The 27,180-nt window shown below is 49.6% G+C and overlaps 2 protein-coding genes across 10 annotated transcripts in view; both read left to right on the top strand.

The window, feature by feature from the left end:
* The window catches only part of prdm16 (PR domain containing 16), a 168,911-nt gene extending 152,148 nt beyond the window's left edge, over positions 1–16,763 (top strand). For 2 of the 9 annotated variants that reach the window (XM_049017745.1, XM_049017752.1), the window contains 12 exons: positions 1,239–1,440; positions 1,888–2,035; positions 2,115–2,388; positions 2,907–4,398; positions 4,628–4,715; positions 6,739–6,908; positions 7,462–7,539; positions 11,447–11,616; positions 12,019–12,190; positions 14,243–14,479; positions 15,258–15,432; positions 16,620–16,763. In XM_049017745.1, coding sequence (XP_048873702.1) covers positions 1,239–1,440; positions 1,888–2,035; positions 2,115–2,388; positions 2,907–4,398; positions 4,628–4,715; positions 6,739–6,908; positions 7,462–7,539; positions 11,447–11,616; positions 12,019–12,190; positions 14,243–14,479; positions 15,258–15,432; positions 16,620–16,754 — 3,341 coding nt within the window. In that variant the 3' untranslated portion in view covers positions 16,755–16,763. The remainder of the gene's footprint in view (positions 1–1,238; positions 1,441–1,887; positions 2,036–2,114; positions 2,389–2,906; positions 4,399–4,627; positions 4,716–6,738; positions 6,909–7,461; positions 7,540–11,446; positions 11,617–12,018; positions 12,191–14,242; positions 14,480–15,257; positions 15,433–16,619) is intronic. The other 7 variants (XM_049017754.1, XM_049017750.1, XM_049017747.1 and 4 more) reach the window with 7 other exon arrangements.
* A 4,492-nt stretch (positions 16,764–21,255) lies between these two features.
* tprg1l (tumor protein p63 regulated 1-like) lies at positions 21,256–26,943 on the top strand. Its single transcript, XM_049016016.1, has 6 exons — positions 21,256–21,688; positions 22,179–22,270; positions 22,734–22,784; positions 22,968–23,093; positions 23,481–23,634; positions 24,204–26,943. Exons 1-6 carry the CDS (start codon positions 21,458–21,460, stop codon positions 24,396–24,398), a joined length of 849 nt encoding a protein of 282 aa, XP_048871973.1. The 5' UTR covers positions 21,256–21,457; the 3' UTR covers positions 24,399–26,943.
* The last annotated feature ends 237 nt before the right edge of the window (positions 26,944–27,180 follow it).

The raw sequence follows: 27,180 nt of genomic DNA, 5'->3' as shown, positions 1-27,180 counted from the left end.
TGTGTTACCCTAACTTCTCTGAAAGAGCTATTAGTCTCTCATTTATTTTTTCTTCAACATTCTTCCTTTGTCCTGAGTGTTACGATGGAACAAAAAGATAATGTGGCACAATTATTTCAACCACCCCCCACCCCCAGCACCAGACTCCCCTTCTTTCTAAACACTGAAGCAGAGCCAATTCTCCGGTGAATTAAAAAAAAAAAATTGCATTTTGTACAGAGACGTGCAGGCAGAAGCCGACCACCGGGATGGTCGGCATTTCCCAAATCCCCACTTGGAAACATATGAAGCGTTCTCCTCCACAGATCGGCATGGATGAAATTTCCCTGCCTGACTCCTGACACCCTAAGAACACGCAACTTTTATTCCTCTTTATAGAATAATGTTTAAGTGATAAGAGACTCAGTATGTGTTTTATGCATTTCAAATAAACGGTGGTTTTAATCCTTCCTTGGTGTTTTGGGCTGAAGGTCATGAAGATGCTTCTGCGCTGAGATGTCAGTCAGAGGCTGGGGGGGGGCTGTGTTTGGAGGTGAAATATCCTCAGCTAGCAACGTCTGCGGGTTTTTTACCAGCCCGGGGAGTGTGTTCCCTCACAACGGATGTGCAATCCGGATCACGCTCACCCGCTTACAGCTCCCAAGAGGCTATGGGAGTGAGGCTCCAGGGCCCTCCCCATCCAATCCCCACCGCGCACACAAACACAGAGTGTAAAATGTACACCTCAGCATGGGGTGTTTGACTTCGAAGCGAAGTCAGGATGCCACCCCAGGAAGCTGCAGCCTGTGTCATAAATGCTTGACGGATCGCTTGCCACTGAGCTGCCCAGTGCCACCTGGCGGTGCTCAGTATAATTGCCGTCTTCCTAATTAAGGGCCAGGAGGCGGCTTTGGTTTGTCTCTCTGGTTTTACGCAGTTGTGGGTGATTGAGAGCACTAGAGAATTAATTGGACATGTAATGTGAAGGCGAGGCGCTTTTATTAATAGATAATTATGCACTAAATGCAATTTTGTTAATACGTATTTATTGGTTTATCGAGTCCATTTATTTCTGGCATTATAATCCGAGCCCAGGAATTCAGCCGCTACTCTGTTCTGGCTTCGGTTTCCTGGCTCCAGCAACGTGTCGCACCCGATAGCTGGTTTTGGGTGCCTCACGCACACCACCAACCATCCGGGTAATGCTGGGGGATATCAGGGAGCTGACGGCCAGCCTCGTTCTGCTTCTCCCCCACCAGACGAGCAGATGTACCGCTGCGAGGACTGCGACGAGCTCTTCCCCTCCAAGCCGGACCTCCGGCGGCACCAGAAATACTCCTGTAGCAGCGCCGGGTCCATCTTCGACACGCTGAACGAAGACCTCAAACAGGAGCGGGAAGACAGCGACGAAGGGGTGCATGAGTGCAAGGACTGTGAGAAGATCTTCCCCAACAAATACAGGTCAGCCACAGAGGCCCAGGTCACCTCCGGGGTTTGGGGGAAGTTACTCTCAAAGGTAATCCATCACAGAGAGATGTGGAAAGTCCAGTTCCAGAAAGTACAAATCCAGACCAAGGTTTTGTTTCAACCAACTGAATACTTTGTGACTGCGACTCTTTATACTATACTGGTTGGCTGAAAAAAAACTTTGGTCTGGATTTGTACTTTCTGGAACTGGACTTTCCACATCTGTCTGTGATGGATTACCTTTGAGAGTAACTTCCCCAATATTGTTAGACCTCAACAAAGCAATTTTTGTCCATTGGAAACCGAGTCTTTGCCGTTACTGTTACGCTTATCTGCACCGTCTGATCGTCACTCTGAGTTTGAATGCGGGGGGGGGTGGGGGGCAGCTAAGTGTGGTGCAGGCCCACTGAGGTCTTTTCGTTCCCCGGTCCTCTCCCACAGCCTGGGCCAGCATATGATCGTCCACACAGAGGAACGGGAGTACAAATGCGATCAGTGTCCCAAAGCCTTTAACTGGAAGTCCAACCTCATCCGGCATCAAATGTCCCACGACAGCGGCAAGCGCTTCGAGTGCGAGAACTGCGACAAGGTACCGGGATGGGGGAGGGGGTAGTTATTCATTCACCACTGTACAAGCTCGTCTGGCTCTGAAAACGAATATCTCAAAGGATGCATCCCCCTGTCGGCAGGTCTTCACAGACCCCAGTAACCTGCAGCGCCACATTCGCTCGCAGCACGTGGGGGCGCGCGCTCACACCTGCCCGGAGTGTGGCAAGACCTTCGCCACCTCCTCTGGGCTCAAGCAACACAAGCACATTCACAGCAGCGTCAAGCCGTTCATCTGTAAGTCGCCGTCGTGCTGTAGCCTCAGATATAATTGCCCCCAGCCCAAGACCTTCCGTCTGACTCCGCCCCCAACCAGAGGCGGCTGTCATTCTATAGGTCAGAGCTTTAAATGAAATTCTGCTGCCCTTCATTTCCGCCCCCCACCCTCTGTTTCTGTCAGCCCCCCCCCCACCCAACCCGAGTCATTTTCTCCATGGAGACTGTCAATCCCAAACACAGATTTGGCGTGTGGGGGTGGACGTCTCCGATACCCCAACTTTCCGCTTTGCTTCTCAGTGTTCTGTGTGTGTTTGTCCCGTCACACGAGCATATATGCACAAATGCAGTATGTAGGCATATTTGTGCTTTATGCTTATAGATTTACCTGTGTAAGACAGATGGATGCATGCATGCTTCTTTTGGCTGGATGTGTTAAGCAGCATTACAGAATTCGCTTTTGAGCCCAGCTTAAGTGATAATGGTGATGTCATTTGCTGAATTGAACTGTAGAAATGATCACAAGTAGCTTCAGAATAACAGCATGCATTGTCAATTATGGCCAGCGGAGGTGTGCGGAGCATAACCGGCAGGTGTGTGTGTGTGTGTGTGTGTATGTGGGCTCTGTGTCCTGCCAGGCGAGGTCTGTCACAAGTCCTACACGCAGTTCTCCAACCTGTGCCGCCACAAGCGCATGCACGCCGACTGCCGCACGCAGATCAAGTGCAAGGACTGCGGCCAGATGTTCAGCACTACCTCGTCCCTCAACAAGCACCGGCGTTTCTGCGAGGGCAAGAACCATTATGGCCCTGGGGGTATGTTCGCGGCCGGCATCCCCGTCACCTCCAGCCCCATCGTGGGCAAGTCCAAGTCCCACCACGGCCTCGGTCACGCCGGCATGGGCTTCAACGACTACTTCCCATCTCGACCCCACCACCCGGGGGCGCTCCCCTTCTCCCCCGGTGGCCCTGCCTTCCCGGCGCTGCCGCACGGCTTCCCTGGCATCTTCCCACCATCGCTGTACCCCCGGCCTTCGCTGCTGCCCCCCAGCCCCCTGCTGAAGAGCCCACTGGGTGGAGGCCAAGAGGGGAAGCTACCCAGGGGACCCCTGGACCCCCCCGCCCTGCCCATGGTATCTTCCGCCAGCAGCGACGGCACCCACGGAAACCCCGGGGACGACAAGAACGGGGAGTCCAAGCTGGGTGGCCCGTATGGTGACGGCAAGTCCAAGGCGAAGGTGAGCGACGCGTCGGATGGGAGTGACCTGGAGGATGTCAACACCACCAGTGGCACGGACCTGGACACCACCACAGGCACCGTGTCGGGCTCCGACCTGGACAGCGACGTGGAGAGCGAGGCCCGCAGGAAGCCAGCCGGCGAGCCCAAGCAGGACGACGTCAGCAGCAGCTCGGTGTCCGTGTCCAGCTCTGGAAACCCACCCTGCGACCGGCCTTTCCTCTTCTCCCAGCATTCCTTCTTCCCCCCGCCGGACGAGCAGGCCCTGCCGGCTTCAGGGGCGGCCACCGACTCCATCAAGGCCATCGCCTCCATCGCAGAGAAGTACTTCGGTCCAGGCTTCATGGGTCTGCAGGAGAAGAAGATGGGCTCGCTCCCGTACCACTCCATGTTCCCGTTCCAGTTCCTGCCCAACTTTCCGCACTCGCTCTACCCCTTTGCCGAGCGAGCCCTCAACCCCGGCGTCGTGTTCAAGGCCGAGCCCAAGTCGCCGCGTGAGCAGCTGCACAAGATGGCCGCTGCCGGTGCCGAGTCTCCCTTCGACCTCACCACCAAACCCAAGGAGGTCCGGCAGCCCCCACCCTCTGCCAGGCTGGCCCCGCCCCCTGGGGCTCCAGCCCCGCCCCCTCCTGGCGAGGAGCAGCCCCTGGACCTCAGCATCAGCAGTCGCAGCCGGGCCAGCCACAACGGCGGCACCGCCCTCCCCGAGCACCGTCGGAACCACGTGTACGGCACCAAGCCCGCGTCCAAGGATGAGCCGCCAGGCCCGCCACCATCGCAGGCCCTCCACCAGCTGCCATTGCCCCAGCACCAGCCCCCCCAGCAGCAGCCTCAGCACCAGCCCCCGCTGCACTACGCCAAGCCCTCCCCCTTTTTCATGGACCCAATCTACAGGTATTTCAGCCCGAGTTGATCAATGTGTGACCTGTGCTGCCCCCTTGTGGACATCCCAACCCTATGCGGTATCGCACCACCTCCGTAATCTTTAAAATTCATTAAGAACAGACCAAACCTCAGCATAGCCGCCCCCACACCATTCAGAAACAGGACCCCAGTACAGCCACCTGACAGCCACCTGACAGCCACCTGACCTCCGTACGTAACCCTGTGTCCTGTTGTCCAGCAGGGTGGAGAAGAGGAAGTTGATTGACCCAGTGGGAGCTTTGAAAGAGAAGTACCTGAGGCCATCTCCTCTACTCTTCCATCCACAGGTGAGATGCCTTTACTGGTGGATGCCCCCTGCACCCACCCACTGGGAATGATTAGCGATGCTGTGCTAAGGGCTCCCCCATGTGGCAACCTTGTCCCTACATACCTTGCCCCTAGGAGAGTGATTAAAACCGACGTAGCCAACAGCCCAGGATCTGTTTGGAGCTGTTTCTTTAGTTTTTCTTTAAACATTAATCTCAGCAGGCTAACTAGCATATTGACTTGTATGTACAAAGATGATGTCACTCGCTTTCCTTCAGCCCTCTTTGAAAATCCAAGCGCTCCATTGTATTAAGGCCTCCCTGAAGAAAAGGCAGCTCGGTACTGGCCACGCCCCCAGCCGTGTCGCGATACCGCCAGTGATAATGCTGACAATAATGGCACGTCGGCCTGGCTGCTATCCCACGCAGCGCACCGTTAGCGGCCATTGTTCCTCTTGCCCCCCCCCCCCCCCCGCGTGCAATGCAGAGCCGGACGACTTCCCATCATTTTTCTTTCCTGGTCGGCTAGATAATGCCCCCCTGTCCATCAGGAACATCCTGTATTTGTGTTCAGTAGAATAGGGTCTCTTGTTGGGAACATGCTTTATCTGACCTGGAAATCTGGTCCTCTATCAATAGCTAGTAGCTGCCCCCTCCCCCGTCGCCAACATCTTCCCCCTCTGTGTCTGGATGGCCCAGGGACTGCTGGTATTGACAGGCCTCTTGGATGTTACAGTTCACCTGACAGGACCCCCCACCCAGGGACAGCAGACTGGTCACCCTCTCCGCAAATTGAGCATATCGGACCACCTGAGTGTCCTTTTTTAGGTCAAACTCCACCCCCTTCCCTTGAATCACAGGTGTGCCTGCTTTCCGCGGCCCGGCCTTTGATACGTCGGCAGCCAGCGGGCTCGAACCTGGAGCCTTTCTCTCATCCACTGCCCACTACGTTTTTTTTTCTTCCTTTATGAAAATAATCACGCACACAAAGGCAGGCTGTGATCGTGGCACGAGAGGGATGCCAGCCGGGCCAGTGGTGCGGGCGCAAGACTAACCGAACGATCTGCCCCTGCTCTGTGCCCCCCCCACCCCCAGCAGGGAAGGATACAAGCCGGCTGGGTGCAGTGGGCCCCTTTGTTCCCGGCGTGGCTGGGAAGTGCTATCAGCGAGCACTATCTTAGGCTGTATTGTACACTTGGCGCTGGCCCGTGAATGGGTCTTTTAGGGTGGCCGCAGTGGCCTTCCCTCCAAACACCCCCCCCCCCCGGACCCCCCCCCAGGGGCTGCTCAAGTGGCTGCGAACGTGCGATAGGTCAGGGAGGTGACTCCCGGTGGCACAATCGAGAGCCGACCCTCTGATATACTGCTTCCTCCCGCCTTTCCGGAGTGATCCAATCTACCCCCCCCCTCCCCCCCGCTCTCTCCCAGCCTGTGCGACCTCGCTATTGTGTTCTGCTGCCGATGGGGCTAACCCCTTCGGTGTCCTCGCCTGCCCGCCTCCGTCGAGCTGCTGTGGCAACGGTGAGCCTGACTGACTGCATCACCGTCCAGATAAAAGCAGGGTTAATTACACCCCTACTGAACACTGTGCTCAGTTCATGCTGACTGTACACTGCTGCTAAACGCAGAGGACATTGATAGCTTGTTTGTACGGCTGCATATCCTATGGGTATAGCAAGACAGCTTCTCATGGGTCTTGAACTAACAACCTCCTGGTCGTAAACCCAGGCGCTTAATCACTTGCTGCCTCCGATGGTCAGATACCAGCCAGGCTGGGGGCCATCAGGAAGCCTGACCAGAGACAGAATCAGAAAGATCATTATTGATCGAGTATGTTAAACATTTTGACGTGTTTGTTTTGGTGGGTGTGGGTAAGTACATATGAATTTTTGCATATCCTGTTTACAGTAGACTGTCCACCTACAGCTAGAAGCAGCACAGGATTGAGTAGTGGATGGCTGGATTGCTGTTGGTGAGAATACTGCAGGGGGAGAGAAAATGTCTTTGTCTGGTTTTGACTGCTTTCCTTCCTCCGCACCCTAAGATGTCCGCCATGGAGAACATGACGGAGAAGCTGGACAGCTTCAACCCGCTGAAGCTGGACGGCCCTGGCGCGCTGCAGCATGCATCACACCCCCTCTTCAGCTTCCGCTCCCCACCACCCTCGCTCCCGGACGCCATCCTGCGCAAAGGCAAGGAGCGCTACACCTGCAGGTATGCGCACACCACGGCATTTCAGTCCCGGCGGATTACGCATCGCCCCCTGCTGTTTGGAGTGTGAACATCTCCGCCCATGTTTTCCTTGGATATGCTAGCTGGACTGCAGTAAAGAGCGTATTTATTTGGAGCTGCTTGCATTACGAAGTGATTTGGGAATTTTCGTTTGACTACGTCTATTAAAACTGATCTGAAATAGTGCAGCCGGGTTTTAGGTAAACGTGTTGAGTCTTGGATTTGTCATGCAGAGAACCTCCCTTGGAGAAAGTCATGCGGCACAGAGCCATTTCGTTAAGTTTGTCCACTCACATTAAGTGTAAGAGGGTGGTTTTTTTTTCCAGCGGTGGTGTACAGGAAATGACAGATGACTTAAGGAAAACCGAAAATGTAGAATATGACAAAATGTAAAGTTCATTTTAATTTGGCCAGTGGTCAGTTATAGTAAAAGTGGTAATGGCTCTCTCTCTCTCTCTCTCTCTCTCTCTCTGTGTCTCTCTGTTGCCACCTCTCACTGCCTCTCCTGCTCCTTCCCTGTCTCCCATTTCCACAGGTACTGTGGGAAAATCTTCCCCAGGTCGGCTAATCTGACCAGGCACTTACGGACACACACGGGAGAGCAGCCTTACAGGTGAGAGTGCCGCTCACTCCTGCTCCAGACCCTGTGCCTGTACACACCGCGAACACTCCGGGCCAAACGCGGCCTGCCTCACGCCTTCCCGGGCCAGTTCTCTTCCTTTCTGCTGGGCCTATTTCTGCTGTGGCGGGGAAGCGCCTGACTCATTCCCTGGCTTCGGCGAGAGAAGGCGCAGTGGAAGATAAATACGACCCATTCCTTTATGTATACACGCCGCCTGATATACATTCCTGCGTGTGAGGACTTAAGTGTCTCATGCTGGGGACGGGGAGAGGGGGTAGAAAGGGAAGGAAGATTGATTCTGTCTGCCCAGATGTTACGGAGGTGGGGGGACCGGTTCTGGACAATGTTGGGCCGTAATAGCACCCAGGGGAGCTCTGCGCTCTGTTTATGGGTCGGGGTAATTATCGTTGATTTGGCGACCCACCAGCCTCGAAGAGGCTTCCAGTGGCGCGGAGGCAGACGGGGTTGGGGGCTGAAGCCACTTTGCGGATCAGGCAGCCTGGCGAGGGCAGGGGGGGGCGAGGGAATGGCCAGTGTCAGGGCACTCTGACAGGGCAAAAGGGGAGGGGGCCACAGACTTTAAATCTGTCCCCCACCCACCCCTGATTCCCTGGTTACCGGAAGCAATCTGTCTCACCGAAGTGTAAACCTACCCCCCCCCCCCCCCCCCCAGCCTTGTCCCATCATCCTTCCCAGCAGCTGGGTGTCCCCAGCATGGAGATGATGCACAGGCACCAGCTGCAGCGGGATCCGATAGCAGCGACCCGACATGAAATAATGCAGCACCTTATATTTTTGGGTTTCCCTGTCAAATGTCAGGTCCAGAAAGCAAAAATACAGACCAGGATTTTGTTACAACCAACCAGTTACATTCTCTGTGACTGTGACTCTTTGTGTTCAACTGGTTGGTTGAAGCAAAATCCTGGTCTGGATTTTGACTTTCTGGACCTGAAATTTCCACTTCTGGTAGCAGGACTTTTTTTTTTAACCCAGTTCATGGATTTATGCAGCGACTAAGGTGGGCTGTAGCCCAGGGGCCCGAGTTGTAGGGGATTTTTTTTCCTGGACAGAAGGTAGGACCCCAACTATGACTTTAGTCCCAGTAATGATCTCTTCTGCTGTGGGCATCTGTGTCAAATTGTGTTACTTTGACACATTAAGTTGGCAGGCAGTTTGGTCCAAGGAGATGCACAGGTGCCTCTTCCAACCAAACATGACCTGAGGTATTTAGCAGATCTGTCATTTAACGTTAATGAGCTCGTTCGTGATCATGAGACCAGGCCGGGCTCTGCTCGGAGAAGCTCGACGCTAGCATGGAGATGGCTTCCGACGGCTATTACCGCGAGCGCTGCCGGGACCTGCCTCCAGGGACCCGGTCACCGCATGCTCAGCTCGTTCCTAACAACCCACTGATTAGCTCATTTAGCAACAATTTACCCTAACAAATGGCAGACATCATTATCTCTTCCACTCTCAGGCAAAAAAAAGGGGGGGGCAGGGAGAGGCCGGGGGACGTTTGAAACCCCTTCATGGCTCATTGTGGAAAGCTTTTCACCGAAGGAGATGGTATCTGTCTCGCTTACGCAGAAGCGGGCCAACTTAGGGTGACCAGTGAAAGACCCCATTCAGATCGTAACGCTCCCAAGGCAGTCCCTGTGACATTAAAACGAAAAAACCTGGATGATGAAGTCATTTAAAGTCCCATTGGACACCCTAATAAAAATAAACAACAAAAATCAGCCATTAAAAAAAAAAAAACAACTATTTTTGGCGTCCTACCATTCTTCATGAACCATGATGCACCTCGTCTGGAAAGTCAGCGGGCACGTGGAGGACAGACAACACGGTGGGTAACATAAAAGGACCCCGGTGCTTGACAACGAGCCATTTTCCCCAGAGCAATTACTGCTGAAAGGCAGGCGTGCTGGGAGAGCAGCCGTGGTATGCTGGAGTACAGGGCTCACAGCGCCCCCTACAGGGGGACGCTGTCTACTAGCTCGCAGCTCATGATGGAATGACTCATCGCACAGACTCATTGCACTGTCCTCTGGAACAGTCAGCAGTCCAGCACTGAGCAGTGTGAAAGCTCTTTGTCAGTGCTGAGTGTTGTTTTTCTCAGCACTGAGCATTTGCGCATTGTTATCAATGCTCAGCACTGTCTTTCTCAGTGCTGAGCACTGGTTCATCAGCGTAAAGCTTTCTTAGCGTAAAGCATTGTTTTTCTAAGCGTTACTTTTATCGCCGCTGACCATTGTTTATTGCCGCCGTTAAGTGCTGTTTTTATCAACAGCGATCGCTGTTTTCATCAGTGCTGAGCGCTGTTTGTTAGCAACGCTAAATGCTGCTTTTATCCGCAGCAAGATCTGTTTTATCAGCACTGAGCTCTGGGGGTCAAACGTGGGGTATTAATGAGGCGTAGCATTTATGGCTTAGTCTCGCCATGGCGGCAAAGCATGTTACGTGCACAAGGGCAATAACAAGGTCAGCAAACCGCACTGTAAAACAATAAGTTTATGTTCAGTGGTGGCCGACAGCTCACAGATCCATCTCTTTGTCTCTGCGGGATTTACGATTTGTACTGTAAGAGGAGAATAAGCCCAAATGCCACCCCAATCACGTACACACAAGCACACACATTTTTACCAGTCCCTGAAATTGCCTTTTCAAGAGGCTTGGTACAGCATCCAGGATATTATTTGATCTCATACCCAAATAGGGATTTATTTTTTTCTCATTTAAGTAAAACACTGTTTTCCATCCCCACTGCCCGTCTCCTCCCAGATGTTTTCAAGACGTGTTTTCTTAAAAGCTCGTCCAAGTGGATTTCGTGTCTGACCTGCTTATTTGCTTAGTGTGGATGGAAACCAGCTTTATGCATTTATTGTATTTATTTATTTATTTTTTTATTTCCACCTCACCTGGAGAGCGTCTGTAAGAATGACACACAGAACGATGAGTATGTGGAGTTCATTGGGGGTTGGGGGTGGGGGGGGGCAGACAGACCTATGGCTCGGACAGCAGAACATAATACCGCTCAGCCATTAAGCGGCGTCTCGGCTTGTTCCCAAACACGTTCCTCAGCCATTCATGACCTGGAAGTCTGCGTAGATAATCCCTTTAAACTGAAACTCAGATTGGCTATATCATGGCTGTTTGAAATGAATGTACTTGTCAGCTCACTGGTCTTCTCCGTATTCGAGGTTTCTGTCATGGTGTGCAAAGCCAGCACTGAGGCTTCAGCTTGGAGGGGGGGGGGCTGCTTGGTGCTTGGGTGGAGCCCCTCGGACTCCGCAGCTATCCCCATGGCTCCATGTACATGTGACACACCTACACGCAGACCGGTACTCACATCTTTGCGGAGACCCTCCATTCATTTCTATGGGCAAAACCCTAATCGCAGCAATGACGACCTTAACCCCCACCCACCTAACCGTAACCACAGGTAACCACACAAAATACAAGAGTTTTTTTGCTTTTTTGGATTTTTTATTGCAGTCACGGATTTTTATTAAACTGAGCTTTACCTTATGGGGACCAGGAAACTGCCGCCCAGAAAAACGGGTACACACACACACGCACACACACACACACACACACACACGCACACACACACATGCAGACACACACACACACACACACACGCACACACATGCACGCGCAGACACACACACATGCACCATTCTGTCGAGCTGGGTCTGCTTTCAGTCCTCGGAAGCTGTTGAATTCTTTGTCTGTCAGAAGGTCAGTGACAAATTTGTCTAGTGAAAAGAACAAGATCAGTGGTAATATGCCCGCGGTGTTTAGACGGCGGCATCCTGGGGGGGCCAGTGATTAGTGTTTACACAGTGGAACAGGGCACTCATTTAGACTGCACCCCCACCCCCCCTTCTCTCCCCAGATGTAAATACTGTGACCGGTCATTCAGCATATCCTCCAACCTTCAACGGCACGTGCGCAACATCCACAACAAAGAGAAGCCCTTCAAGTGTCACCTGTGCAATCGCTGCTTTGGCCAGCAGACCAACCTGGACCGTCACCTCAAGAAACACGAGCACGAGAACATCCCAGGTGTGAACGGGGAAGCCGCCCCACCCCCAGCACCGTCCCAAGGCCGCTTATCTCAAAATGGCCATCCACAATGTTAAAACCTCCTCCCCACATGGCGAGGCCACAATCGGGGCCGCATAAAGACATGGCTGAGAAAATGGATGGATGGATGGATGGTTCTTCAAACCAAAGCTACCATTATCCCAAGATCATTGACTCATGGGCGCCCCCTGGTGTCTGGGCCCCGTCTTCTCCTTTCTTCGTCCTTTATAGGTTGCCTTGGGGAATCCCATTAGACACACCCTCAAGTGTAACATGGCATGTTTAAGGCTTGCATAGTTCCTTGTTCACCAAGTTTAAATTGGACGTGTCCCTCCATTTTCCCGGGGCTGCGGTGTCATGACGTGACTTTTATGTTTTCAGTGAGTCAGCACTCTGGAGTCCTGTCAAACCTGGGAACAAATATCTCTTCTCCGAACTCCGAGCCAGACAATCACGCACTTTTAGACGAGAAGGAAGACTCCTACTTCTCTGAGATCCGCAACTTCATATCCAACAGCGAACTGAACCAGGCGTCCAGCTCCACCGATAAAAGGTCAGCAAACGCCGACACCACCCCACCACTGCCTCGGGGGGTCCTGTCACAGCCACCACAATCTGTGTGGGATGTGGCTGAAGTTTCTCTCTCTCACACCATAAGTAACCAAACAAAATAAAAGACTTTTGCCATTTTTTTTTTTTTTTTTGACAAAATTGAGTTTCTTCTTGTGGGAAACGAAAAAAATGGTCCCCACAGCGTCAAAGGAATAGGTTTTCATCACGTTGGGGACATATGATCCCACAATGTAATTTATACATAACCCAAACATACACACATGCGCACACACTCTTACCCTGTTTATATAGAGCATATAGAGCCAGTGTAACTGAGCCTCGACACATCTGGCATTGCGGCCTGCGTCCCGGCCTATTAAATCGCCCGTTCTTATCAACATTTTCTACCTGTCCTTTTCATCTGTGCTCCTCCTCCTCTTCTTTCTCCCCAAACCCACCTGGGGGTGGGATTCCGCGATGGATCTCAGCTCTCTGGCCAGAGAGCAGACCCCCCCCCCTGTTATGGTACCAGGCAATGCATGAAGCTCATCTTCAAAGATGCGAGACATATTCCTGCAGAACCTTATTATTTTCTGGGAGGGCAGCGCAGGCTTGATCGTGTTCAGGACAAACACCCCCAATCAAACCCCACAGTAGATGCTCTTCATGTGCAGACGGAGTGTCGCCCTGAGGTCACAGTGTCAAAGGCAGCTGGACATTTTGTTTTAGGGCTGTGCATCGTGACACATGTTGCCATGGCATGCAAGCTTAGGACTGAAAGATTGTGGGCCATCGATCATCCTTCTTGATTTTACTCCTCTACATGCCAGTTCGGGGTCTGTTGGTCTCCCACTTTGAGACACATGAAAGAGTCTGCCAAAGAATAACCCCCCCGTCCACCCCCGCCATCTGGGATCAATAGTCCGTCCCGTCTCTGACGAGCGAAACCCGGTGTTTTAATATCTGTAATTCAAATAACTGTTCTGCTTTCTGTCTGTCCCGAAATGACTCTCGGTGAAGAGGCCCCTTTCACGGGCCGCCTGTCCCCGTTCCAGGAAAGCACCGCGTCGACGGCTCACTCGTAAACAAGGCAGGGGCGATCCAAACGTATCAGGGCCGACGTCCGTCCCGAATAGAGCTGGCATCATACTCCTTTGTGGCCGCTTTTATTGGACGTTAAAATGACGGCTGGTGAGGAGGGATTCTGGGAGTGCTGGCTGGACGAGGTCGCCTCACTCGAACACGGGTCTACATGCCAGACTGGGACAATGCTGGAGCAGATGCCGCCTGGCAGGGGTAAACCCAGGGGGAGTCAGATTGGGGCATTTATCTGTAAGATACATGGATGGAGACCCCCCCCCGCCCCTCGGTAACCCAAACACCCAGATGACATGTTTAGACTAGATGACAAAATCCAGGTCCCCCATCCAGGACTGCGCTGTCTCTATGAACACGGGCCTGTCTGAACGGGAGTCGACTTCATTACGTGACATTTAATCTGGATTGAAAATGGAGAACAAGCAGTGGTCATATTTGGGTCCGACTTGATAAATGTCTGTATGTGTTTCGGTGTGGTAAACTACTCGCCGAGTCAATTTCGCTCCAGGAAATGACATCAAACTTTGAACCAGCAGGGCTGGAAAAGCAAAAAAAAAATGCGAAATTCCGTAATGGCGTGTGTTGATAGCCCATTTGCAGAACACCATTTTTTCCTCTCTGGCTCCGTCTTTTTGACTGAGAATTACCAAAGTGGTTATGCACCGCACTAAAGTTTTCCTTAAGGATTAGCTAATTAATCATACCACTGTTGTCTTTGAAATGTCTTTCGTTAAGCGTCAGTTAATGTGTTTATTTTGAAGGTTGTATGCTTCTCATAACGGAGGCTTTGGGTCACTCTCGTCTTTATTTTGGATCAGCGCAGCTCTCTGAAAAGTGATCCACACTTGTGTTTGTACTTAGTTCTTGCACAAAAAAAAAAAATAAAAAATGATCTGTTGTGACGAGGCACGGGACAGTAGACATTGGTGTACTGATCCACCCCCTCCTCTTATAGGCCGGACCTCCCGGAGGAGGACCACCCCCAGAGCCACGCCCTCTCGGCCTCCAAGCTCCGCAGGAGGGAGTCCGATGTGGAAGAGGAAGAGCTGGAGGGAGATGATGAGGACGAGGACGGCAGCCTGACGGAGAAGTCGCAGGATGAGGTGGCATCCCCGGCTGCTTTAGCCCAGGGCACCTACGAGGACGAGGAGGAGTCCAGCTCTCTCTGTATGACCTATGAGCAAAACCGGAGGTGAGACGCCCCCTTGCCGCCGCGTGTGGTATTGCATGTCATATAGTCCACCTTATGCTGCATGTCCGGTAGCCCTGTGCCTAAGTCCTTCTGCATGGCAAATCCTTCTGCTCCAATATCTAACCCTACTAATAACAAAGACCACCACCCCCCCCCCCCCTCCGCGTGGACATCCGAAGAGCAAAATAACTCACTGGGTTTCGCAAAGTGTATGGAGCCAAAAGGGTTCCCCCTAGAGGATGATTCCTGTGCTTGAGACAACCGGCCCAACCACGCAGCATGCCCCCTTGCGGACAGCGTCCATCCTTCCTTGCCAATGCCATCCCATACCCCACCCCATAAGAGCTGCACATCTTGCCAGCAGGTACTTGCAGTGGATTAGGGCCGTGCCTGTGTCTGAACCCCCCCCCCCGCTTTGAGATGTAACCCTGCAACTTTATGCGTACTGATCACCGTGGCAACAAAGCAACTTCCACTGGAGTGTGACTCCTAAGTCTGCGGCAAGTCAGACAGGATAACGGGAGGCTGCTGTGACGTGGAACGGCCCACAATGCACTTCTCCCCGCTAGAACGCCTCCCCCTCCCCTCTTGCCCGCCCACAACATCTCGTCATGTTTGCCATCCTTCCCCCCCCACCTGTGCATGCGCAGTGTCCTGTGCATAAACAGCGGGCGTGTATGTATGTGTGGGGGGGGGGGCGGGGCACAGCTGGGTCGTGCTGTCGGGGAGCACTAACCCGTGGTCACCCCCCCCCCCCCATCCCCGCTTCCCGGTGCAGGTGTATTGACGAGGAGGAAACAGGCCTGTTAGACCTGGAGCCGATCGCAGGCTTCGCAAAAAGCCTGGACCTTCACAAGGCCGCGGAGGAGCCCTTTGACGTTAAAGACATTTTTAACACCTCCCTAGAGTCGGAGGCGCTGAAAGAGACGCTGTACAGGCAGGCTAAGACCCAGGTACGTAGGAGGGCCCTGAGGTGGTGTGGAGATGGACGACCGAACAGGTGACCCTGCCGAGGGCAGCCAGTCACTGTCCGGCAGCCGAAACACGACGTGGTTCTCGGTCAGCTTCAAAATGACCCTCCCCATGAGGAGTGGGTGCTTTGGAGACCCATTTGAGGCAGCCAGTCACTGAGCTCTGTCGCTCCTCTATCCATCGACACATCTAAACATACCCCTCCCCTTCCACTTACTAACTAAATTAATACCCACCTCCCACTCTCGTAGCCAGTAGATTGCCCTGCACAGTTCTGTTTATAGACATCCTATGTGCAGCTCAATTGTACGTATTTTTTAAATGCCAAACTGTGTTACCCTTTACTGAATATTCACATTGCCAGTCAAAAAAGTTTGGACACGCCAAGCTGCCTACAATGGAGAGTGATGTTGTCGCATCACATGACCCGGCCACCTGATCTAAACACAGCAGAGATGGTCTGGGAAGAGTTTGACCAGAGAGCGACGGAAAAGCGGCCAATGAATGCTGAGCATATATGTGGGACCTCCTTCAGGACCAATGGAAATGCATCCCAGGAGGCCACCGCATGAAACAGCCTGTTCCTGGATCATTTGGGGTTAAAGGTTGTGCTCAAGGGTCCAATAGTGGGATCACGGGATTTCGGCAACCTTCTGAGTCCCAACCCACAGAACTACTCCCTAAACATTTTTTTTGTTTAATGCTTCATTGGTCCATGCATAATTCCAAATATCATTTGTAGTTTTGATATCTATAATTATATAAAATATATAGATTACTACAAATTAACCTTTCTGTGGGTAGGTGAGTCCAAGCTTTTGACTGGTACTGTACATTGTACTATATACAGAAGTAATATTTGTCCAAAGACCTGTAGAGTCAGTTCTAACATGGCCGTGTGTCAGTAGTACAGCAGCTGATATGACACAGCGATGATAATTATTGGGCATTATGGGAGTTATCGGATTTGAAGAGACGAGCCGTGATCGGGTGAACTAGCCTGCTTTTCAGGGTCAGCATGGCTGTTGGGTTTAACCCAGATCCTAAATGTTGATTAGACAGTAGTCCGTAGCACGTTATCTCTGTGTGTGACATTCCAAGTCTCACCAGCAGGTGGGGTCTCTGTGCCGTTTTGATTGATGTTTTTATTTGGCTTACCCCCCCCCAGGCTTATGCAATGATGCTGTCCCTCTCCGAAAACAACCCTTTACACGCGTCCACTCCGAACTCTCTGGAGGCCTGGCTGAACATGGGAGGAGGACCTTCAGAGAGCACCGGCTTTCATCCGCTCAACCACATCTAAGGGTGATGGGCGGGGAGAGGCTGGGGGGGAGGGGGGCTGGGGCGGGCAGAGGGGGAGAGAGTGAGGAAGGCGGCGGCGACAGCGTCCATGTGGAAGACTGTGAAACTCCGGGGGGGACACCAATGGCCAGAGAGAGAGAGCTGAGGAGGCGGGCCTATTCATCCTACCAGCCAATCACCACACAGCTTATTCAGCCGCCGCCCAATCTCATTCCCCTCCGGCGACTATAGGCTGGGAGGACACACAATGGTCCCGCCCCTCTCCATCCATGAACAGCCCGAGCTGTCTCATTCAAAGCATACCTGTCCTTCCTCGAGGTAGCCCTGCCCAAACTCCCCTTCGCCGAGCTGATCCGGCACGGACCGCCCTGCCCAGTCGAAGTAGGCGCCAGAGGAAGAGAAACTGAACCACGATGTTGCCGAAGGGAGGATCCCGTGTTTGCGAGCGGCTGCCAAGCCGGAGTGGCCTGGAATGGGCGGCTTCCCCCGCCATCTGGGGTGAACTGACACTCACAGGGACATCAGAACAACATACACCCCCATCCGACATTTCCACTGACACTACACGCTTTCTGAAGGTTATAAGAAGCTTATAACCCACTTGACAGGATGGACAGTTCCCCCGGTATGTAGTACCTAGGCGATCACTTCCTTCAAGCACCGTCAGATCCCCCCCCTCCCACCCACAAGTCACCTCACACAGACAAACCTCTCCACAAGCGACCTTGGCCATCCCCGCATATTCGTCTCAAGAATAAGGACAGGGAACCTCAGTTGGCTGCGATTAAAAAAGGCGGGGGGGGCACATTCTTTAAAGGAATCAGCATCTGGGGGCTAATGGTGCCTCAGCAACATCCACCTTAAATTATTGTCCATTAGCACCAATGGCAGATGCTTACAGCTCCCTTGGTCCAATCAGATAAATTTCTCAACGCATAATTTTTTTCCTTGTTTTGTTTGTTATTTGTTCTATGATAAACAGTATTGTTTCCTTGTTAGGCACCACAGTGCTAAAATGTTAATATAATTATTTAGTGAAGGACCAAAATTGTATGATATTGATGTGTGATGTACAAAATAACCAGGACGTAAGTAGCAAGAGTGTTGTGTGCCAAATAACCCCATAGAAAATGTTTTGTTTTCTGACAATCATTTCATTTTGAAGGGTTTTTTTTTTCGTTGCTGTTGTAGCTGATATTGCTTTTGTTTCCTGTAGGTTTTGTTGATTTGATGGGTTTTGTGTATCCTATTTATTTTGGTTGTTTTGTCATATTGAAGAAAAGTGACAAACTGAAAGCTTCAGCCCACGATGTTTTTTTTTTTTTTTTTTGTTTTTTGTTTTTTTGAAGGAATAAACGTCGTAGGAAAGTTTGTAGAGATTCTGAATCTCCGTTTCCAAGGGTGTCTTGTAGGGACCAGTGTGCCAAATTTGAAAGAAATCACAAAAAAAAATCAGCTTTTCAAAAAAAAAAAAATCTATAACGATTTAGTCCTTTAGTTTGGACATTGATTTTTTTTTTTTTTTGCGTTGTGTTCATTGTGAGGTTTGGTTTGTGTTGGTGCCGTCCAGCAACTTCCTTCTATATACAGAATGTTTTGTGTGAAAAGTGGTTGAGGTCTTCATTTAGCAACCCCATGTACGTGGTGCATGGACCACTACGGATGTCAGCGTACCTTAATGCCGGGGATTTTAAAACCCATAATCAAAATTTTAAACAGTTAACAAACATGTTTTTCCGCCCCCGCCCAGTTACATGCAACCTTCCCTATTATTCCATCACATTCTGACCCCCCCTCCCCCCACCCAGTGTACTGTGATCTGTACTTGTGCTACAGTTTAAGTTTTCATATTTGTGCTTGGAATGCATAGTTACACAATTTCGAGTTTGACATAGAACAAAATATCATAGTGCAAGAAGACATTACAGTGTGTAAAAGAGTAACTGGATGTAGTTACTCCAGCTGTGAAATTCAACCTGAGCAAGTAACTCATTTCTAACACGCATAGTTGTAATGTGGTACTTTTCAATGGCTAGACGGAGGCAGTACGATGAAGTACCAGATTCCGGGTTATCAAATCGTCACGTTTTGATTAAATGTAATAAAATGCCTGGAGATCAGAGGCAAACGAAAAAGCCACTGGGTGTGTAAACATACACGCTGTGGACCTCAACCATAGCTGTCTGGACCTCGAGAAGCCACCTCTGGAAGAGAAAAAACACCTTAGGCGGGGCTTTCCGACTGCAGGGTGCAGATCTCTGCCGCGCTGTGACTGCGTGGGGGTTGGGGGGGGGGGCATGGGGCTGCCGGGATTGCCGGCAGTTTGGGTGTTCGGCCGTCTGGCGGCGCTGTCGGGCGCTGAGACCATGTGCGACACCTTTACGCAACTGTGAAGCCAGCAAATGAATCGTACAACAGAAAAAAAGTGGAACTGTTCACATTGAATGTGTGTATGCCGCTAAATGACAAGCTTTACACCTTATATGTTGCTCATTTGAAACGCGGGCCCCCAAACAGCACCACATAGAAACGTTATTTCAGTCTTAGGTGAAGCTAAATCATTTTCCTCCTCCCTTATAAAATTTCGTTTCTTTGCTTCTCTAATTCATTCCAGACGTCCATTCCAGGCCATGCGGAGAGTCAGAAATAGCACTTACTTGGTGTTCACCTAACAATACGCTGCTGCATTAATCCACGTATTTGTGCTCTGTTACCTGATGCTGGTCTCGTTAGGAAATCCAGGATGACAAGAAATTGGTTCAGACAAGCACTTTAACTCTGAAGCAAAAAAAAAGCCTGGGAATGCTGTATCAGATGAACCGAGAAGTTGTGTATGTGGTCGTAGGTCAAATAGTTGACTTTAACATACCCAGCAAAGCAAAATCTATTTGTACGTTTTTATCCCGGGTGCATAAGCATGCATTAAAATCCATGTCTCTATCCTGTCTCAGAAAGTGTTAAAGAAATGTCGAGCTGGACTTATTTTTAAAATAAATAAAGCCCTTTTTAATCGTTGTATTTCGTGAGGAAACAGGCAAAATGAGGACGATATATCTACCAGCAAATTACATTTTTAAAATGATGCACTGTAGTGTACAATTATGCCAGCAGGTGGCAGCATTACATCGGCTGTGTTGCATTGTTAACCGCAAGCAATTAAAACGAAATGAATGGCACTATTCATTGGCAACATGGGCGTACATTACGGGGGGTTTGTAGCCTCCCCCCCCCCGAATAAATCAAAACCAGGTAATACTACCCCCCCCAGTAATTATGTTTCCCCCGTAATGGTTGGAGATCTCGACCCCCCCAATGTTCCAGCCAAAGTTACGCCCTTGATTAGCAGGACTACAAACTGGGACTTAGCAGTATTTTAGAAAATGATTTCACCCGCTGGGATTAATACACATAAACTACATCTTGGATAAATTCGTGTCACATACTACTGTAATAAGCGCGCGCTGTAGGTTGATCACATTGCAAGTTTTCTAAAGAAACAGATGAAGGGTCACTGAGTTTTTAACTTGACAAGGTTGATTTTTACCCCCCACTGTTACAGTACAAGCGGAGATAATATGGTTTCTTTTCAAGTGTATAGTATTCTAAAAACAAATGTTGCATATGTCTGAAAATTCATTAAAATATATGGGTTTAAAATGGATGGTGCTTGTTTCATTTGGATCTGAATTGTATATCGCCTTTGTTATGTTTATTGAAAACAATTTAATGTGCATGACTTGTGTTTAGCGGTCATAATGGTGTCCATTTGTGAAATGTGTATCAAAAATCTTAAAAAGAGCAAAATAATTACAAAAAAAAATAAATCCGTAGATGCACTTATTGTACATGTGGTTAGGTTATTAGATCTGAGACATCGAGTCCTTTACTGCCTTAAAAACACAGCGGGCAGGCGGCTATTAAATAAATACAATATGCTTGTGGGAGAGAAATTATGAAAAAAAAATATGAAAAGATTGTAGAATAATACTGAAAATCTGAAATTACAGTTTGATGCTTGTGATTATCGAAGATGTACTTTAGAGGAATTCAACTGAGGAGATTTTCTGATTCTGATGTTAATTCTGTAGAATAGGAATGTATACCAAATGTAATCTTTCCAATGCTATGAAGAATTTATACATGAAATTGATATGCAATAAAAACCTGTGTGCTTTTTATATGTAATGTCATTTTCGCCTTTTATCTGTTCATTTGTTCCGCTGCGCGTTAGTTTGCACCACACAAAAATGCCAGAATAGATATTTTTTCTAATCATTTTTGTATTTCCAGTTTATAGTAGTAATATTTAGCGGAAATTAGAATTGCAGAAGGAATCAAAGTGCTATAAGTGAAATGCACAAATGTCATGTATTTACAGAAATTAATCTTTAGACTAATAATTATGGGGAAATGGGATAGTGTTTAATTATCAGCTAACATTTTTCATCAACTTGCGTCCAACCTTCAGTTCGGTCGAATCCAAGGTCGCGGCCGCTTTAATGCTGGAATCGACGCGGAGGAAGTAGCGCAGCGCCGCTCTCACCGCTGGGCTGGGCGGCCCCTCGGAGCTGCGGCGTCCGCCACCGTAAAGCTCGATGCGCGCCTGCTTCGCCAACCCACCGCTAGACATCGCAAACTGTCAAACGAGACATTTAATCGTGCCTGTCATTTTATTTCGAGGCTCAGAATCGCTTAGCCTGTTGCATGATGCTGCAGCTGAACGACACGGTGGAGCCCGCGAGCCCCGGAGCCGCGGTGCTGGATACGGCGGCGAGCGATGACGGGGTGGAGGTCGCCTTTACTCCGCCCGGAGCCGGGCCCGGCCGGGGCTACGGCTCCTCGGTAGCCTGCTGCTCCCCGCTGCAAACACTGACGCCTTTTCATATCCACAACCCGACAATGCAAGCGAAAGTCAAAGACTATTTCGTCTTTAGAGTGAGTATATTAGCTGCCATTAATCGGTCCGCGACGAGCCGCAGATTCCTGCGTAGTAATTTCTATAGATCAGGAAGATGGTTCGTGATGAAATTTTGCGAAGAATATGAAGGCAGTGGCCCTTAATCACATTAATGCCTAGTTCTATAGACGGATCACTATCTTCTATAAGATTTTACAGCAGTTTGTCAGATTCGATCATCGTTTATTTTTTCCCCCAAATAACCTACGGCCCCCCTGCCACTGCTGTTGGCATAGAAGCATGAATTATCGTAATGCGCAGTACTGGTTCAGATTTTAAGGGATTAAAATACTGTTTGCGTGTTACGGAGCAGAATGCAAATTAAATGACGATTTTAAAAATAACATGATTGTAGTGTCTCTTATCGCATCTGTTTATACTCGCTTTTTAATGGGCAGCTGACCCCAACCGAGAGAGGGTAGGCGTCGATGCATGTGTCAGTGCCTTTCAGCACGTTGCTCCTTCCAGCCAGGGACCATCGAGCAGGCGGTGAACGACATCCGAACCGTGGCCCTGCCTTCGGAGGACGGCGAGGTGCTGAGCGTGTGGCTGCTGGCAGAGTGAGCGCTGCGGGCCCCCCGCGTTACTCAAATACCGGCCTGCAAATACACAGACGCAACACACATGCTAAGAGATGCAACAATTTAATTTAAAACAAGCCAAAAAATGTAACCATACGGATCGATGAAAAGCAAATATTGTCGCAACAGTGTGATCTTATTTCCCACCCACACAAATTGTACGTTAAATAGCCTGTTGTTTTATTGTTGTACCTGAACCAGCCAGCAGAGGGAGACATACACATTTGCGTTAGTCAGAACACTAAGGAAAAGTAGCGTGATATATGATTACTGAATTAGTAGCGTTTTAACATATGTTCGCTCTAAGATGTGTTACACAGAGTGTTCTTTGATGATGGTGCATTTATGGGGAATGCCAGCTGTATTAAGTTCTCCATTAAGATTAAGTTCTCCATTTTTGATTGAATATTTCACCTACACTCTCCCTAAATGTCTTCCTCAGAATAGACCACTGGAATAATGAGAAAGAGAGGCTGGTACTTATCACCGACAGGTAAGATTTCACTTAGGGTGAAGTTGCTACGTGCTGCTTATATTAATTCATTAAATGTTTAGTATTTGTATGTCTAAGATTTGTGTATATCTACTGCTTACGTAACGAAGAGAAAACCGAACCGTGGAAAACCATGTGACCTGCTCGTCTCAGGCATCTGAGCCCTGCTGCCTCTGCTCCTAGGTCCCTTCTTGTCTGCAAGTACGACTTCATCAACCTGCAGTGCCAGCAGGTAGTGAGGATCTCCCTGAACGCAGTGGACACCATCTCCGTGGGCGAGTTCGAATTCCCCCCCAAGTCACTTAACAAGTGAGGGCCTGTGTGTCTGCACCCCCCCCACCCCAGTACTGCTGACTTGACCCTTCACAGTGATGTTATCTGTCTCCAGTTCGCTGACCCTTGCCGCTTTCCTTCGTTAAATCTCCTTCTGCCTGTATGTGCTGCAGCTATTGCGCTATGCAGAGTTTGTGGAATTGGTACAGTTAGATGGATATGAGGCCTGGTGTGCTAATCACGTTGGATCACAACAGTAGGTGTATTGTGTTCCACTCTAAAAAGGATTGTAATTAGTCTCCATTAAAGCCATATGTCAGGGTAGCTAAAGTAGGGTTGATACTGTGATGGGAGGGTCGAAGGTCAATCCACTTCCTGTAAAAAGAGAGTTGAAATGTGCCCCTGCTCTCCTGCCCCCCCCAGGAGGGATGGCTATGGAATCCGGGTGCAGTGGGACAAACAGCCTCGGGTGTCATTCTTCAATCGCTGGAACCCGTGGTCCACCAACATGCCCTACATCACCTTCTCTGAGCACCCCATGGCCCACGCGGACGAGAAGGTGGTCTCGCTCTGCCAGGTATCTCTTCTCGGTGACTTTTTAACTTCCACTGGTTGATTAGCTACGGGTCCCACGAAGCTGCATATATATATATATATATATATCCTTTTTTTTTCATACCCAGTTGTCCTGTTCAGGGTTGCAGGGGTTTGGAGCAAGTCAGCTACTGGTGCAAATCAGGGAACAACCCAGGATGGGGTGCCAACATATCACAGGGCACACTCACACGCTATTCACTCAAACATACACACCTATATATTTGTTTTCTATAATATATTTATTTGTGTGTGTGTGTGTGTGTGTGTGTATATATAAATAATATATATATATTACATACAGCTTAATTGGGTATCATTTATAACAAGGCCAGCAGATGACAAGTAATGTTGTCTGAAAAAACCAGGAGAATCATTGCCTGTTTTATGAGGGGGGGGGGGGTAAGCCTTTGCTTGGGGATCTGATGGAAATGGCCCACATTATTTAAACTAAATTACGGTACATTCATTTTGGGGGGGGGGGGACAGATAACATAGCGACACCCCCTGTGAGAAACTTGAAAAAGACGAGTGACTGACCTCTGTCTCCAGCTGGAGAGCTTCAAGCTGCAGCTGATCCAGGCGGTGAAGAAGGCCCACAAGGAGAACCCGCTCCCTGGGCGCGCCAACGGGGTGCTCATCCTGGAGCGGCCCCTGCTCATCGAGACCTACCTGGGCCTCATGTCTTTCATCAACAACGAGGCCAAGCTGGGATACTCCATGTCACGGGGGCGGATCGGCTTCTGAGTGCCACACCTGTCGCCATGGACGCTGGCTGGTCGTCACGGCGACACGTGCCACGCATGTCCGTGAGCTGTGTGTATTAGTGGGGGGGGGGGAGTGCGGGGGCTCTCTTCGCCTCACTCCCCCACTGTCCCATCTTTGCTGCTGCCATTGTCACTAGGGGCCCCCTACCCACTATGTGAGCCAGCGACTCGTGGCCGATGGTCGGCACCACGCTTTGTCCCATTAGCGCCCCCCTGTTGTAACCACATGCTTCTGTTCACAACGTCCTGCTGTTTTGTTTCAGATGTGCAGACGCTTGTAGCAACGCGGGCGTGCCCGTAGTCAGACAGCACCACGGCTCCAACGGACAACCCGCTTACCAGTGGGCCCTGTAGCCGCCTTCATTATAGCACCTCCCCCGGGCTGCCCAGAGAGCATAGAGCCCCCTCATGACAGCTAGGGAGGCTGCTCTGCAGCTTAGTCGTGCCGTAATGGAATCGGATGTGAGGAAGTCACCCCGCCCCCCCCCCCCCCCAGCCCCAAAAACGCACCAATTGCCGACTCATTTCTGTCCAGTCAGCTCTGATTAAAATTTAATGAAATATTAACAAAGACAAGAATATCAAACGTGAGATAAGTGTTACATCGTAGGAATCGCTGCTGCATTTCTGCCGATTTGACATGACGAGGTTAAGGTTTTAATGTTATGACGACGGTCGAAATCAGTGAAAATTGTTCACAGGTTTTGGGATGTTGGTCCATTTTTGGTGGTCTTTGCGATTTCACATTTTGGCTACTAATTTTAGTGTTTCGGAGTGTTTTTTCAGTGAATCTTTACAAACATACTGTGTTAACAGCCACAGATGGTAGGAGTAGCACATGTTTAACTTGTAACCGTTTTTGCAGAATAGTTACTGAGGCATAAACTTCTAACTCATCTAAGGTACGACTCCTTTTTATGGATGGACTGGGAAATACGGACAATTCGAGCCGGATTAGTTTTTCCAGCTTCACCGTCCTCACAAGGTGCATCCGTTTGAGGACAGCTGGGGTTACTCACCGCCCACTTGGAATCGTTCCTGACTTTGCTTCAACTTCAAGTGCTGTCTGTATTACTGAATGTAACCTGCATGGTTTTTGCACGACAAGTATGCATGTGACGGTCTGACGTTTACATTCCACATGTCCTGATTAAATGTCTTTAGTGTTAAAGGCAAATTCTGTACATATTGCCAAAGATATACAAAGATAAAAACGTTTATGTAGTGGCAATGGCTTGCAGAGACTCAAAGCACAGTGTTGATTTCAGTAAATTTACAAATGGATTATCTTTTGATATGCACCAATGCAGATGTCTCGGGGTACTGAAGTGGGTTCATGTCAGTCATAAGTGCCCTTTTAATTTGGGGTAATAATGGATTTCCTGAAAAGATGAAAACTCGGGTGCAGGGATTGACACGGGTGATAAAATTCTGGATTCTTGCGCTGAAATGACCGGATTACGTTTTTCTACTTCATTGCCAACCATTTTCTGCCTAAAAGATGTTTTTTCAGGAGGTGGACAAAATAACGGAAACCGCCAATACTTAGACGGCTTAACAGTTGTCCTTGCAGTGCCTCCTCCCCTGTCACTCACCGATTCAAATCATATCATTGACTAATGATAAGGTCGACCCCTTTCCGTGAATTTTGTCCCGGAGTATTATGTACGTCTTTAAGAATGCCTCCTATCCACTGACCGACGGAGGAGGTGGAAGCTTTCAGGGTGAACTTTGCACTTTGAACTTTGAGCGTGTGAAGCCACCCTACAGCTGCATGCATTGGAGCATCATAAAAGAACCTCGTTTGCACCGTGGGTTGTACCTGATCCTGTAAAATAGCTTTTCATTGGTTACTGTACAACTAGCCAGTTCCCAGCAGCGTGACCCCATGACTTCCACAAGATGGCTGCCTGCACTCTTACAGATCCCCCGACACATGGCATACCGGCATCATGCCACCAAGTCCTCCATCTGTTCTGTACAGTGAACGCCACTAATCTTCACTAATCTTTCTTGTTCACTGTTCATTGCCTCCTGTTATCTTGGAAGCACGTATCCGAGTGCGGATCGCCACACCACTCTAATAGCTGTTGGCCACGGATATCGGAAATCCAACAGAAGACCTATTTGACAGCCCTAGCGATTGCGATTTGTTTACTTTAAATATTTTCTCTTGTAGTGTTTGCTTTGTTTTGCCACGCCCCCGTACATCATCTGAGATCACAATCTGAAATTTTAAAAATAGCCAACATTTCTAACTGAGACTTGAGCCAAAGTTTATTGAAAGGTACCGATCAGTTTTTTATTTTCAGCTCAATAATTTGGTTTGTCCTGGTTATCTTGGAGAAGTGCCACTTTTGTGAAATGCTTGATGATGTATGTATGCAGAAGCTTCTAGAAACAAGGCACTTCTTCGTACAACACTTGTATATCAATGATTGCTAATGATGATTAATCACAATTGCTTTGACTTCCACAGTTCAGCCTGACAAACAGAAATGTATAAAACTTTGGATTTGCTTTGCCTCAGCTTGTTTTGATTTTTTTTTGTAGATAATAAATTCAGTGTAGTCCAGATTCAGGGGGGGGGGCAGGGGGAACCATTGTCTTTTGATAAAAGCAATTCCCATCATTGCGTAATTCTGGAATACATGAAACGTCACTAAACTTGGGCTTTTCGGTCATCAGTTAAAAATGTAAATGAACAAAAAAAATGTCATCCACATCTGCTGGTCATAGTGCGTCTGTTGTTCACACGCTGA

The sequence above is a fragment of the Brienomyrus brachyistius genome, chromosome 6 (genome assembly GCF_023856365.1).
Source record: "Brienomyrus brachyistius isolate T26 chromosome 6, BBRACH_0.4, whole genome shotgun sequence".
Taxonomy (NCBI): Eukaryota; Metazoa; Chordata; class Actinopteri; order Osteoglossiformes; family Mormyridae; genus Brienomyrus; species Brienomyrus brachyistius.
The sequence above is the reverse complement of the archived record's forward strand: the minus strand, read 5'-3'. Positions and strand labels throughout refer to the sequence as shown.